General features: G+C 36.1%; 1 protein-coding gene across 1 annotated transcript in view; it reads right to left on the reverse strand.

Annotated features, from left to right (window-relative positions):
- Nucleotides 1-1,106: 1,106 nt before the first annotated feature.
- nmo (serine/threonine-protein kinase nemo) overlaps nt 1,107-15,517 on the reverse strand; it is a 211,565-nt gene continuing 197,154 nt past the window's right edge. The window contains 6 exon segments of the mRNA XM_073087289.1: nt 1,107-1,341; nt 1,344-1,372; nt 5,807-5,900; nt 6,409-6,628; nt 8,062-8,232; nt 8,873-8,999. Of these exon segments, the coding sequence (XP_072943390.1) occupies nt 1,208-1,341; nt 1,344-1,372; nt 5,807-5,900; nt 6,409-6,628; nt 8,062-8,232; nt 8,873-8,999 (775 nt within the window). The 3' untranslated portion in view covers nt 1,107-1,207.

Genomic DNA, 15,517 nt, shown 5'->3' on the forward strand with positions numbered 1-15,517 from the left:
ATTATTATTATTATATTACGACTATATAATGCAATCTATTACACAGCTGATTTTACACATGAATAATTAATTACTTATCAATTAAATCAAATGCAAAGAACTAAGCGCCATATATTTATGTAGGTATGTCCTGTATGTGTTAAAGTCGTATATTATAAGCTGTCATATATGACAGCATTCTGTTATCAGTATAATCGCGATTGACAATGATAATAATCCGATATGCATGATACGTTAGTTACAAAAATATTGCCTATGCATCCAAGAAATCTTGTCTTCGATACTAGTAGTTGATTGCAGAGTAAATAAAATGAAAAAAAAAATTTTTTCAATCTCAATCCATTGTCAACCGTGATAATACCAGGTTCGTTTTGTATCAGCGGCGTCATACGTTATGGTGTCGTGTATAAGTTGTTTATCTTAAGCTGGCACGTACATGACGTTATACTGCGTTAAAATACTATCTCTCTCTCTTCCGCACGCACACATCTTTGACAACTACAGAGACAACTGTTGTTTTCTATGTAGCGTTATAAAAACAATATTTACTTTATAAACCTTTATTTATAATACAGCGTGTTTTTTGAAACCGCTTGCATTCGTTCGATCAAAGCGAACAGTGCATTTTAATTGTGTGTGTGAGTTATTTTATTGCTTTTGAACATCCTATATTTTCAAAATTGTAACGCACCAGCTTAAGATAACGACATTATCGTCGTTGCAAACTCAAAACCTCCTGTAACACGTCGGTCAAATTAAGTCAATTAGCTCCTAAAAATATTTTTAACGTATCTTTTATTCATATAAATATTATTACATCTTATAATTATTGAAATTGAAACTAAGTAATTTGGTTTTATTGAATATACAATAAGGTGACAATAATTATATTTAGATTGTAAATAATTCAGTGTTATTTTTTTAACACTGTTACATTGGCAGTACTCATGACGGTTCATTTTTAATATTTTACAAATTACTTACAATTTTTCGTTCATCAAAAAAAAAATCAACACATTTGTCGCTACTTAACGAACGTAATTTTCGTTCATGTATCTCACAAAACAAAAATGTAACACATTCATCTGATGTCTAGTTAATAGTTATATAAGAGCGGAGCCGTCTAACACAGACATTTTTACTAGGCGCCTCCAAACCAGTTATTACGTAAACCAATTTATTGTTGAAGAAATATTTTTGTTTTTTTTTATACATATCCATATAAAGGAGGTTTAAAGTTAACAACGACGTGATCGGCTATCGCGTCATGTCCGCGTGTGGTGCGCGTCGCTTGTGGCAGCCGCGCGCGCCCGCGCGTCATTCCCACTGGTGCGGCGACGGCGGCAGCTCGGACGGGTGCGCGACTGTCGAGCTGCAAGGCCGCGTGTCGCGCGCGATTAGTCGCCGGCCGGCTGGGGGCGGCCCACACCCACGCCACGTGCGCACGACCGAGACGAGGGTATACGCGCCAAATACAACTAACTAACGAATTGAATCGCGAAATGAGTTAATGACGCAAAATACAACTAACCAACGAATCACGGCATGAGTTGGCGCAAAATACAACTAACTAACGAATCGCGACATGAGTTGACGACGCAAAATAAAACTAACTTAAGATTCGCGGTATGAGTTAACGACGCAAAATATAATTAACTAACGAATCGCGGAATGAGATAACGAAATAAATTTCGACAGGCCCGGACGCTTTTAATGATCCCCATGAAAAAAATGTGAAAAAATTTCACGTGCAAGAATGTACAAAATTATTTAAAATACTAACTGTGATATTGACATTACTCCCGTGAAAACAAATAAAATTTAAATTAAATCCCCCCTCTGTTATAACGTTCCCGAGAAAGTAGCGAAAATTCCTAGCATGCGAATTATATTTCCCCAGAGCAATTTGTAGACAAAACGGATTAAAATAAAAATATGTATTATAATACTTTTTCTTGATTATGAAAATCTTTTATAAATAAAGCATTCATATAACCCTCGATTCGATCGAACGCACCAATAGAAATGTCGGATCATGCATATTCAGTTATCAATTTTGAAATTTAAATTTAAAACCAACTGTCTATGTCAATAAAAATGGAGCATCAACGGCAAAACTGCATCACAAATCAAATCTCTACTCAGATTAACTACATCATGATTGAAACAATAAAAAAAAATCACCACAACCAAGTGCTCGGCATAGTGCTCACTGTATCTACGCATGCACTACATTGACACAACGAAAAACAGATTTTTATTCCCAAAAAATTACCTCTAGTACATTTTTTGGGAATCTTTCCATAATCCGTTGTGACATTTTGGCCCACAATAACATTCACTCGGAGTCAAGCCGTCGCCCAAAACATTCTATTTTGATGTATACTGCTTACTTTCAACTCGGAAAAACAATAATTGATTGTGTATATGACAGCAACTCTTAGTTTTATTTGCTCGTTGTTAAAAAAATATTGATTAGGTTATGTTAAAAAATAAAAGCCTTCGTCAAAAGTATTAAAATGTATAATATTGTTTATTTTCATTTTAATAGTTATATTTAACGCCAGCGTGGCATATAGTACAGGATCCCTAGTATAGTTTTCATCATTTATTAATAACAAGCTGATTTTTCGTGAGTAGCTTCGTTTCGACAAGACGCCCAACATTTTTCCTTACAGCAATGTTGGTAAATGGTAGCTTGATGGGGCAGCAAGGATAAAATATGTTGACTGGACGAATTCTAAAAATTTATTACTAACCAAATTTTTCTTTGTTAATTATCAAGATAATTATTTAAATAACGTGAAAAAATATTTGTCCTACAAAATATAAGGTTTTTATTAAGGCGTCCCCCCTCTCTAACATGTATCATAAACAAGGTCATGAAAAATAATTACTAACCAGCTGATTTTTTTTTTATTGGCTGTCTACCATTTACATAGTCTACCATGCACATTGTCCTACAAATTGCATGGTATGTCATCTCGGACCTACACTTAAAAGTTGTAGTACTAATACTTAATGTAAAAATAATTAGTATCAAGCTGAGTGTTCCAGAATAGCTTCGTTTCAATGAGACGCCCAACAAATTCTCGTAAGAAAGTTCTCGATTGTGGTTTATAACTAAAATAATAGGGATGAAATATGTTGATTTGACGAATCAAAAAAAAATATTACTAACCGAATTTTTTTTTATTAATTATCGAGACAATTATCTAAATAACGTGAAAAAATATTTGTCCTACAAAATATAAGGTTTTTTTTAAGGCGTCCCCCGTCTCCAACATGTATCATAAACAAGGTCATGAAAAATAATTACTAACCAGCTGATTTTTTTTTTATTAGCTGTCTAACATTTACACAGCTTACTACCCACATTGTCCTACAAATTGCGAAGTACGTTATTCCAGTCCGCCAGTTTTATAGTTTATTTATATTATATTATAGTTAAATTACAAATCTTGTAGGATTAATAAAAGTTACCCTTTTTTTTGTAGGACATTGTTTTATTTAGATAAAAATTATATTATCCTATCACGTGATACCTTTGTCCTACAGTTACTAATAAAAAAAATAATCCTGCGGAATTAACATCTTTTCAGCGTACGTCCGAGATGACATACCATGCAATTTGTAGGACAATGTGCATGGTAGACTATGTAAATGGTAGACAGCCAATAAAAAAAAATCAGCTGGTTAGTAATTATTTTTCATGACCTTGTTTATGATACATGTTGGAGAGGGGGGACGCCTTAATAAAAACCTTATATTTTGTAGGACAAATATTTTTTCACGTTATTTAAATAATTATCTTGATAATTAACAAAGAAAAATTTGGTTAGTAATAAATTTTTAGAATTCGTCCGGTCAACATATTTTATCCTTGCTGCCCCATCAAGCTACCATTTACCAACATTGCTGTAAGGAAAAATGTTGGGCGTCTTGTCGAAACGAAGCTACTCACGAAAAATCAGCTTGTTAGTAATAAATGATGAAAACTATACTAGGGATCCTGTACCAATAGTAAACAATAAAATTTAATTATATTAGAAACTGTAATTTCATGTAATATTGCAGCAACGATCAAATTTATTGCAGATAATGTTGCAACAATGACAAAATACATTACTTACGTTGCAGCACTGATCAAGTATATTATTGCTAATGTTGCAGCAACGATCAATAACGCAGTAATGATATTATTATAATGCAAGGTGAGTTAGCTATCATATACCAATCGTAAATAAAAAAAATGGTGGGGAACCACAAAAAAATGGGACGCATGCATTGCAACGTTTGCAACCGAACCGGAGGGGGCGGGGCGAGCTATCCAATGATCAACCCTTTTGAAATTACGACGCCGCGCGACAATGCAACTATAATTAAAAAGTTTTTGTATATCGTTTTTCTCTATACCAGTGGATAGATACCATTAGTATAGGAACTGTTTTCAGGTATTAGTCGTAAGAAAACCATTCCATGCCATTATTAAACAATCTACGTCATTTCGAATTTAAAATCAGTTTCAAGACCACAATTCGTATCACTATTAGAATTAAAGCGTAAAAAAAATTAAGGTTGTGTGAATTATTATGTTAATTTATCTTTTACAAAATTGCAATTCTTAATTTTTTTAACAATAATGTATTTCCTTGTAAATATGCGTTGCTTTGTCGAGCGGCGCCCGCGCAATCTAATAGTGGATGGACAACAAGTATGGCGTGCGGTGAGGCGCTTACTGGCTGGGGCTACGCAGCGCACAGAAATATCACCGGCGTTATCAGTAGTATTTTTGCCGCAGTCTTGAAAGGGGAACAAACTTTTGCTTTCGAACTCGCTCTAGAGCTGCCGCAAACACACAGAAAAAAAGCAGAACGTTATTACAACTACACTCTCGTCACCAGCGGTGCTATTCTACGGAGTAGCGTGGAAGACACCACCATTTCAAGAGGGTTGATTTTGCCTGATAACAGCAGTTCTGCGGTGAGTTCAACATTGAACGGAGATCCGAAGCGAGGAAGGTAAAGTGAAACGGAGTAAAACAAAATCGTAAACCCATGCATAGACCGGGCGTCGGCAACGTCGGCCCGTGAACGCGTACGTTATTGTGTTACAATAAAAAGGCACAAAAGTACTGTTACCTACACTGCAAAACAAAACTACTGAAGGCGGTGTAGGAGGGGAGGGGAGGCGGGATTTCGACATAGGCTAACTTCTGCGACCACCTAATGCTAATTTAACTTCTAACATCGAACGCGTCGAAGTTGCTTGACACGTGGAACATTTAAAGGTAATGCAAGGTATAAGGCCGTGGACACATACGTGCACACACTAACAGATCGCACCGTGCCACACGTAGTTGTGATGACCGTTTTGGTTTTAATCTGGTATATCAATTAATTTAATCAATCTTTATTTACAACATGTGACGTGTAGACAACACGGTAAATTATTAATAGATTCGTAGCGCACGTAAATGTAAATGTCTCTAAAATACACTACAGCTCGAATTAAATGATTATGAAACTACTATAAAAGTAGCATTCAAAAGATGTATTGCTGAAATTACATCAGAAGGACTTACTCAATATATGTTCTAGAAAAGACACGATCGCGTACAAAACGTTTCAGTACGCAACTGTATATATCCGTGTTGTCTATACGCCGTGGGGGGGTTTGGCGTGGCCCATCATGGGTGCGGGGTGGTCGCTATAGCTGAGCGTGTTAGGTTACGTATCGCAAAGAATTCACCTAGTGTCGGTTGGTTGCGGTTGGTTGCGGTTGGTTGTTGGTGGCGGCGCCTTACCTTGCGAAGCTCTTGAACGCCGCCGATTGTGGGTTGATGCACAATGGCACCCGGGACGTTTGGAGCTGCTCCGCTATGAACTTGTGTATCTCCTCTGGAATTGAGATGGGTGAATGGTTAACATTACAATAACAATAGCAAATTTATAATTGAAAGTATTTTTGAAAGTATAAAGCGTTATAATGCGATGTGTTGCTTCAACACTGAACTTGCTGACTGGTCTCAGTTCAATACAAATTTAGCTCTAGCAGAAGATTTCGATAAATCGATTATATTTTCTGGTAATATTTTTGGGAACCAAAATTAACACTTAATTAGTAAAAAATAAAATAATTCTACTACACTAATTCCGTAGAAGATTAAATAGTCCCCGCACAGACAAAGAAATAAATTTTCGACAGAAAAAAATCTAGAAATCTATCGACAAATAATGTATCGAAAAATCTATGACGAGAAAAATCTTTGTGGCTAAAATTAGTCAATTCTCCAGTATCTCAAAAATACATCTTGTACAATATCCATAGCTGCAACGAACACATTAACCAATTAGCAACAATCCACTCCAATACCTTGAAAAGCCCACCTCCCACGAAACCAAATACCTTTGACTTGATGAACCGACGTGAGTTTCCTCTCCCAGCCGTCGTGGAAGGCGTGCGGCGCTACGGGCTCGAGGTCGGGCGAGTAGTGGCGAGCGGCGGGCGGCGCGCTGTAGCAACACTTGCACATGCACGAGTGGTACCGCAACCGACCCTCCTCTAGGTACGGGTGGGCTAGGGCATCCACCACGGATATACGCTTCGCCGGATCGAATACCAGCATCTGGGAACACGGGTTGAAAAATTGAGCGTTTTGATAAAAAACATTTATTCTCAAAAGAATTGGTTACGAAGAATTAAGATTAACAAATTACACTCATAAGTAATGAGCGTGAGGGTAGACGAATGGTGTTTCGATAAAATATTTCATGAGAAATTATTGTGTTATATAAAGAAAGAAGATTGGGATTTTATGGCATCAGAGAATATCGAATTTTCGAATATAATATTATTATTACTTATTTCGATTTTCGGTAATAACAAAGCTCGATTGCAACGTACATTAACAAAGAAGATGAAATTAACTAAGAAAATTACGAAGATTTTTATCTTCGTAATCTCTCTTTTCTTTTCTTCTGAAAGAGCATTAAATTATACGCTTTACAAGTGGAAAAAATAATTAGTAACACACAATTTTTTACACTAAAATCTTACTATCAATATAAATAAAATTCTCACCGTAACGACCTACCCAAGTACTAAGGTGGAATACATAGAAAACATGGATATACATGGATAACTTCAAGAAGTTTCACCTAATTTGAAGACACAAAGGCACTACTATATCACTACTATTGTTACGAGTCCTATGAATACTTGTATTTCCCAGGTTTCTTCGGGTGCATCCCTCTTCTCGTGATAAACACGTTGAGTAGTGTCACCTTGCTAGAAAGCTACGGAGTGCGGGCTCATTACAATCATCCTTTACAGAGGCACACGCCATAGCTTTCTTGCACGATGGCATTTGACGAAATTCCAATCTTCTTTATTCGGCACTGGCCAGTTTTCTTCGTACTTCTTATCCACATAATTATCACCTTATATGTATAAATGTTAGTTAATAATTCTAAGGTAAGCTGGTAAAGTGCAAAGTTTCAAGGTAGCACATGAGCGTAAATGTTAAAATATGATGTTACTTGCAACATAATCGTTAAGGAGTCTTAAAAGGTATGTCGTAATGCATAAAGCTTTTAATATTAACTTTTAATAATCGTGACAAGACAATTACAATTTTGACTTAGGTTATCAATAAATTCAAAACCAAAATTTTTAGCATGATTTTAAAACTCCGTGCGGCATATTTAATGGTACATCTTTTACAATGACCATAATTGCATTGTTGCATTGTTGTAGAGCACTTTTTGATATTTTTAATTATTTTCAAAAGAGACGTTTCACGAAGGAAGCGAATCCGTCCGTTGATGTAAAGGACAATACACAAAACGGTTAGTTGCTTTTATGTATTAAAACTAACCTGAGTAAGTAAAAGGCTTAACCAACCTGAGCGAGTAAGTCTCACCCAACCTCAACGAGTAAAAGTCTCATGCAATCTGAGCGAGTAAAAGTCTCAGCTAGTAAGCCTGAGCTAGCGTAAGTCTTAAACAACCTAAATGAGTAAGTCTCACCCAACCCGAGCGTGCAAAAATCACAACCAACCTGTGCGAGCAGGTGCACCGCCTCGTGCGTGGCCTGCACGGAGAGCGTGTAGAGCGCGGCGAGCGCGGGCGGGCGCGGCGCGCGGCGCAGCATGTGCGCGCGGGCGCCCGCGCACGCGTGCCGCATGTCCTCCAGCGACGGCGTGCCCAGCAGCTCCGTTATTAACTCCAACTGGGGACACGGATAATACTACTATAGCATGAAGATAAGCGATCAATAAAATAGCGAATCTGAATGTGGAGGTTGCGTTATTATTATATTTATTAAAATACAAAACTAGCAAACAAGCATGCAGTTAATTTGATCGTAAGTGGCCACTGTCGCCCAAGGACATCTGTAATCAACCCCAAATAAGATTAGACTCCTACATGAGCTAGTCACAAATACGTTGCTACCAGTGAGGACTAAGTTGAGATGCTGTATACTGAGACAAGTATGATACGGCGGGACGGACAGATACAATTCAAAGTTTTCAGGACGTGTACTAAATTTAAACGGACATAATTCCGTAATTTTCTGAATGAAAATCTTCTGGACATTATCTGGGCATTTTTTTAATTGTTATACTGAACGTCTATGCCAAATAGGATTGGAATCTATCAGGCGTTTGCCACATAAAAATTAGTAATTCTGATAACTAATCTGAAACTCTCCAAGTATCCAGTAGAAATGTACCACTGATGTTATAAGTATGAAAAGATGTGGCGATATGACGATGGCACAGAATTCTACCATTCCAAATTTAATATGTAAGCAAATTTTACCAATATTTTCTTTTTTCAATAACAATTTTTACAGCCCATCACAATACCTGCTGTACTGGAGTCTGCGCCTGGAAGAGTATGCGTCTACCGAGAAGCTCGCCGAATATACACCCCACCGACCACACGTCCACCGCCGCCGTGTAGTGGTTCGCGCCCATCAGGATCTCGGGAGCCCTGGAAGCCATGTGGAAACAATTCATTACAACACCATACAATTAGGGTGGTTACACAAAATTAAAAATTCATACAATCAATTAGTAAAGTATATATTGCGTCAACATATTGCGAAAATATAAGAATTATGGCAATATTGACAACTATAGTTCCATAGATAAATAGACATTTCATTTGTCTGCATTCTCCATAATCTACGTCATACATATATTTAAATATCTTTCGTTGAAGGAGGAGACGCAAACGTTCTTCTACGCGACAACCACAAAGTAAAAAAAAATACTAGCTTCGAAACGAAACTGTCATTCATTTGCTGCACTCATTAACCGACTTTTTTCTTTTCTAAACTCATAATTGTAACATTTTAATAATCCTAAAATCACATAAATGTTATCTTGTCCTTTAATTAGCACCTGAATTTTTAATCAAACTTATATCATCCACATAATTCCTTTAATTGCATTGTCATATAGTTGTCATTTTATCTATTTATATAAATGTAATTATCGACCACGTCAGAATATAAGTCGGCCGGTACACCGAGCACAATGGCCCATTATCCGCTGACATCTGACACTGTTTGCGTTAGAACAAAGGGCGGAGGCCGGGGCACACTTTTAACGAGACAAAAAGGGATGGACGTAAATAATTCACACCTATGTCTTGTTCGACACGACGGCCGGCGTCGTTCCCTTATTCAGTTGTCGTGGAGTACAATAACGTTTTAGTGTTAAGCGTATGATATACTTACCTATATTTTTTGAGAGAAAGTTTTCTCAGAGACAGGCGTCGCGGGATGTTTTACCACGCTTTTCTTGGCTTGACTTGTATGTTTGTATGTATGTAACGGTACTTTATCCACTTTGAAAGGTCTGATTAATTTAAAATTTTGAATACTTATCGAGAACCGATTTTAATAATTTTATCCCATTTCTCATATCAGGATCGTCAAGATTAACTATTTCTTTGTCCGATTTTAGCGCTTTTTTTTAGTTCTTAAACTTTAATTATGTAATGGTTTCTTATCCTCTGGTTTTGTGTAATGCGGTCATAAGTAAAGATTACTCACTCCTAACAAGAAATTGTAACCAGTTTTGACAATGTCAACTATTTTCGTGTTTGAAAAGTATTAAAAAAAATAGTTTTTAGATCATTTACGAATGAAACGATTTCTCTCCGCACATTATTCTTCGATTTCGAGTCTTAACTGCGCATGTCGGCATTGTTCCGCGTAAATTACACCATGACAGCCATTAAATGGCTGACAGAAATGTCAGCTGTTTAAGCCATTTAATGGCTTCCTTCAGTTACAAGGCGGTGAGATATCTATACTTATCTATGAATGCGGTTTACTTATCTTACATAATGTATGTATGAATATCGCTAAATCGTACACATTTTACACATTTTTATGTGTACGATTTAGCGATATGCATCATCAAACATGTCTGTAGCGGTCTGCTGCAAAATATACGTTAGCCTAATTTTATAGCGTGTATTTCCTCAAAGTAAAGGCTTTCTTACTTTTATTGGTTAATAGTGTTATATTCCTTTGCTAATTAAATAGTAATTAATGAAACGCTTTATTATTTAAACGTCTTATGTTTGCATAGAACTCATGATGAATAATAATTTATAACTTCATGTATTTAATACATCAGTGTCGCAATTGGACATTATTAAGTAAAGCTCTTAAATAAAACTAATTAAACTACAAAACGCAGCAAACTGTGCAGAACAACACCGACCTTGCATCGCGTAAATGTATTTACCTCCGCTGTCGATACAATATTCAAATCGTGTGTATTCTGGAATCTGCAATAGCAGAGGAGTCTTCATATTTATTCGTGCTGCGTATCGATTAGTTATAGATGTGAATAGCACGTTTGGCATTTCTTGGACAGTTTGCTTATTCATTGTGGCTGTAATTATTTCCTTATGACCAAATAGACAACGATTTGAATCGACGTCAATAATATGTACATTCTACACCCTCAAATATTAACTACATTAAAAGTAAATTCAGGATTTCTTTCGTGGTTGGGCGTCAACGAGCAGAACATTTTGTGAAGCGTTTGTAATTTGAATGATACAATTTGTATCTTGATTTCAATTTATTGAAAGCTCTTGACAGTGCTGTATTTACATGTGCTGTTATATAGTACGTTACGAGGAAAATAAACCAACATTAAAAATATATAATTTGGTTTAAAGTAAGTCGAATTCGTAGCAAGTTCTGTATTTCTTTTACTCGACAACACTACATGTACCCGACATTTCCTCGTCCTTGATATATGTCTAATGCCGTGTCACTGTCCGACCAAATCCGATCCGACACGGACAAATGAATGGTATCTCGTAGCGTCGGTAGTTCGTGGGTTAGCGAATGAATGAACGACCTTTGGTCCGCTGACCGCCGGTTGGAAAGTGGGCCACGGTTAGCTCATCTCGTCTCGTGCGATTTTTGACTAATCTAATGTCCGACCGAATTATGGTGTGCCCAATCTAGGCGAGAATTATGCGGTCTCTCCGCTCCTATTTACCTGAATTTTGCTAATGGCTATGCCATTTTGCGGTAACGAAAAAGTAACTGTAGGTATCTGAAATATTTAATTAGGTCTTTTAAAATATTTCAAACTGTTATGTATATTAATGTTAAAATCAAAATATTGCATACTGTTTAATTGCAAATATAGCTGAAATAGCTATAGAACAATGCAAAGGGCGGCCTTATTGTTAAAAATCTATTTCTTTCAGACAGCCTTGTGATGCCATTAATACCTACAGAAGGAAAGATCAGTAATAATAGATACACATAAAATCCCAGCGATGATAAAATACCGATTGAAAAATATTACCAATGTTGTAAGATTATGTTATGTTGAAACGTATTTAAACAATTTTAACTATCAACATCAATTTCTAAAACCAATTTATATACTCATCTCGGTCGTAAATAACCGATGCACTTTTTACGAGGAATAATTCTTTATGGGAGAGACGAGAGTAATATTTCGAAAATGTACCGTAGCGGTCTCGGATACGGGCGCGTAAAATTTTATGGGTAATGGGAAAACAAAGGGCTGTAGGAGCTCAGCCCATGCGATATTGAATCGAGTCGGGCTTGCATAAAATATACCTAAGGTGCTTCGGCGGGAACTTATCAGGAGTTATGCATTCACTGTCTTCTCTGTTATGGGTATTGTTTGTATGAAACGACTGCGATTATTCGTTGCTTACGACATTTTCATGTGACTTACAATAGACGACACATATTAAAGTTTTGCTTTATAAAAGTAACGTCAAGCTTCATGTTCTGGTTTCAATTTGAAGTAAGCGGTAAGCCAGAGATCTAACTTAGTCCTCAGAGGCAGCTGTGATTGACTTCGGGTAGAACTTCTGTCCAATTTAGGGCCAGTTAACGATTTCTCTGGACGAGATCTTATCAGATGTAAGTAAACAGTAAAAGTTCAAATCCAATTTTTCCAGGGCATCCAATTTTTACTATTAAAATACTCAAATAGATCCTAGTAAACCAGGAAATCCTTCGACAACAGTCAAAAGCACGATGACTAGGTACTGTGCACAACAAATTTAAATGAACCAATTTACGTATCAGTTAATCGTCATCGTAAGAAGCAAAAGACTTCTTGTAATACAGATATCCTATCTCATAGTACCATAATAGCATCCTACCTATCTAGATACCTACCCTAGCCTAGACAATAAAGCGTAATAAAAACGAACATTAGCCCCGACCGAAGGCATTTCACTACAAATATTTTTTGTGAGTGGATCTCCTTCCATTTAATGAGATAGGTACTTTTTACAGAATGCAATAACATTCAGCGCTTTATGTTCGTCGGGCTCATCGAATATTATTGTAATTTTATTGGCAACTTCAATATTATGTCGACTGGTTGATAATTATTATGGAATTTTTAATTATTCAGATTCGCATCTGCTAAAATAATAGTTTCGAAGATAGAAATTGAACTGTTTATAACACTGAAGAGTTTTATAAATATTTTTATTTCAATTTCTAAACTATTTTCAGAGAGATATGCTTCTAGTTTTATAATTCAGAAGTGAACTACAAACGAGAATGCAGTCCATCTGATGGTAATTATCACAGCCGCTCATGGACATCTGTCCATAAAGAACTCAACTCCATAAAAAACAGGATTTCTACCTAAAGCTACTCACAGATACGTTGCTCTTGAGGACCTCCTGAGGACTAAGTTGAAACGCTTAGAATAAGTAGGTATGTCTCCCTTTCCACAAACTTCAAACTAGAACTCAATAGTGATTAATACCGCTAATATGATCCAGAAATAGGCGTGTGGCTACCTTACTCAAACTCCATAGAATTCTACCGCTTACTACTAAAAGTTAACCCATAAACTCATATCCGTTTATTCTATCCAGTGCTCGGTAGTTAACACTTTACGTAGTTGGATCCTCGTGGAGCCAGTGAACATATAAAGGCGGTGTGAAACTTTGGGAAAATTTGAGCCTTTGAGCGAAACTAGGTGACCGTATGAGTGGTCGCGGAACAAAAGCGGTTACTGGCCGTGAGCGAGTGGGACGTGCGCACGTGTGTACCCTACTAGTGCAGGGGTACTCAACTTTCAAAATAGCGATATAACTTTTTATTGTTTATACATTTTTTTGATCATTCTCTGCTGGGCACCAGAGTAGATTCAGTCATTTTGGGACATTCTCTATTGATCATTTACTAGGACTCATCAGGAGGAACTATTTTTTTCTTTAAACCCATTTCTTCGATGTAGATCTATCGTTTAGACAGAAATACAAGAATTATTATTATATCTTAAATAGTATGAGAATTTTGAATCATCCTGTTCCATCCTCCAGTTTATGCAGACACCCTGGTATTTAAAAAAACGTACAATTAAATTTAAAGTATTAGGCATATTCGATCTAAGAAAATACTAAACTTGTTTATTTTAGAACACTGCCTTTTCACAAAATCCAATTGTATGCTTAACAAATAAAAATATAATATCGATCAAATACATTTTCCATAATTAGTTTCCGATCTAAAGCACTTTGCAAATAAAGCACTTTCCGAATGCTATAAAAAAATGTTCATGTTCTATTGTCACATAGAACTACCAAACTAAACATTTGTAGCGTTTAAAGAATCATAAGATTTTTTTAATACATTTCGTAAAAAAAATAGGAGAAAAGGTTGAGTACCGCTGCTCACAAAGTTACACAATCGAGAAAAGTGTACACTCTAAATGCAAATGAGACCAACAGTATATAGTTGTCCTTATTTTTTACGATTGCAAGGTCGGAGGTTGCTAGATACATTTTCCGTAGAACAATGGCTTGTAGGAAAAACTACGATAAGACCGAAAAGTAAGGATTTCATTTTGCATATAAATCTGTATATTAAACATGGTAGAACTCTTTGAGATTCGCATGCCGCGATATTGTCGTCACTATATTAGATTTATAACAGCAGTGTTCTGATTTGAAAGGGTGTGGTAAGGTATAATAGTCTAATACATTCGAAGCATTTCTTTTAGTGTTTAGGTAAAGCAAAATAACTATAATCGATTTCAACATGGGCTCTTAGCTATGTTTATGGAATTTTGTAAATGGAAAACAGTTACCACGAAGTAAACTATACTAATTTGATGTTTCAATACTTACATAATTATATAGCCAGCTTCTTCTATTATGAGTAATCAAACCTTATTGCTATGTGTGTTTCATGTGCAATATATGGATATATGTAATTGAACCAACGACTTGATACATATAATTAAATGAAAACCAGATTTCGATTGAGATTCGAGTTAGAAGCGGTAATTAGAACAGGTCGCGGTATCGCGTGCCGACTGTGGGAATATATTACACGTTATTGGTTTAGTAAGGTTCAAGTAGTTACTCTCTAAGTAGCTTAATACATTAAATGAATGAGAACTGGAATCAGAAAAGACGCATTATAATTCTCATCATCATCATAATCCCCCGAGCTGCATAAATTATTTCTACTGCTCTCTCTTGAGAAAGATATCTTCCATATTGGGTATATGGTTCTAGATTACACGCATATCCATTTATAAAACAACGTCGAAAAGCTTTAGGCTTCCTAAATTAGATGTCCTTTATTCCTGTTAAAGTGATAAATAAATAATAAATTTGTAGTATGAACATCACTTCAACAACAACTCTGAAACACCCTAGAAACATTATAACAGTGACATTTTTCAAAGTGAAAAAAAAAAACTCTAGTATTTCTAATTATAGACCACTTACCACCAGAAAGTCCATCTGCCTCATAGATATTGGTTGTCATAAAATCATTATTACGAAAAAAGATTTTCTAATGAAAAAAAAATCAAATAGAAAACATACGGAGATTCCTCGTATATCCACACCAACATCAGTCGTCGTAAGGAAATATATTACGAATTGTCACACGACGGAGGCTCAGAGAGATTTGTTCGCGGCTCGACGACGCCGTCATTGAGGTAAGAATG

This window comes from Epargyreus clarus, unplaced genomic scaffold (genome assembly GCF_041222505.1).
Source record: "Epargyreus clarus isolate Ecla_fem2 unplaced genomic scaffold, WU_Ecla_fem_2.2 ptg000026l, whole genome shotgun sequence".
In the NCBI taxonomy this organism is placed as follows: Eukaryota; Metazoa; Arthropoda; class Insecta; order Lepidoptera; family Hesperiidae; genus Epargyreus; species Epargyreus clarus.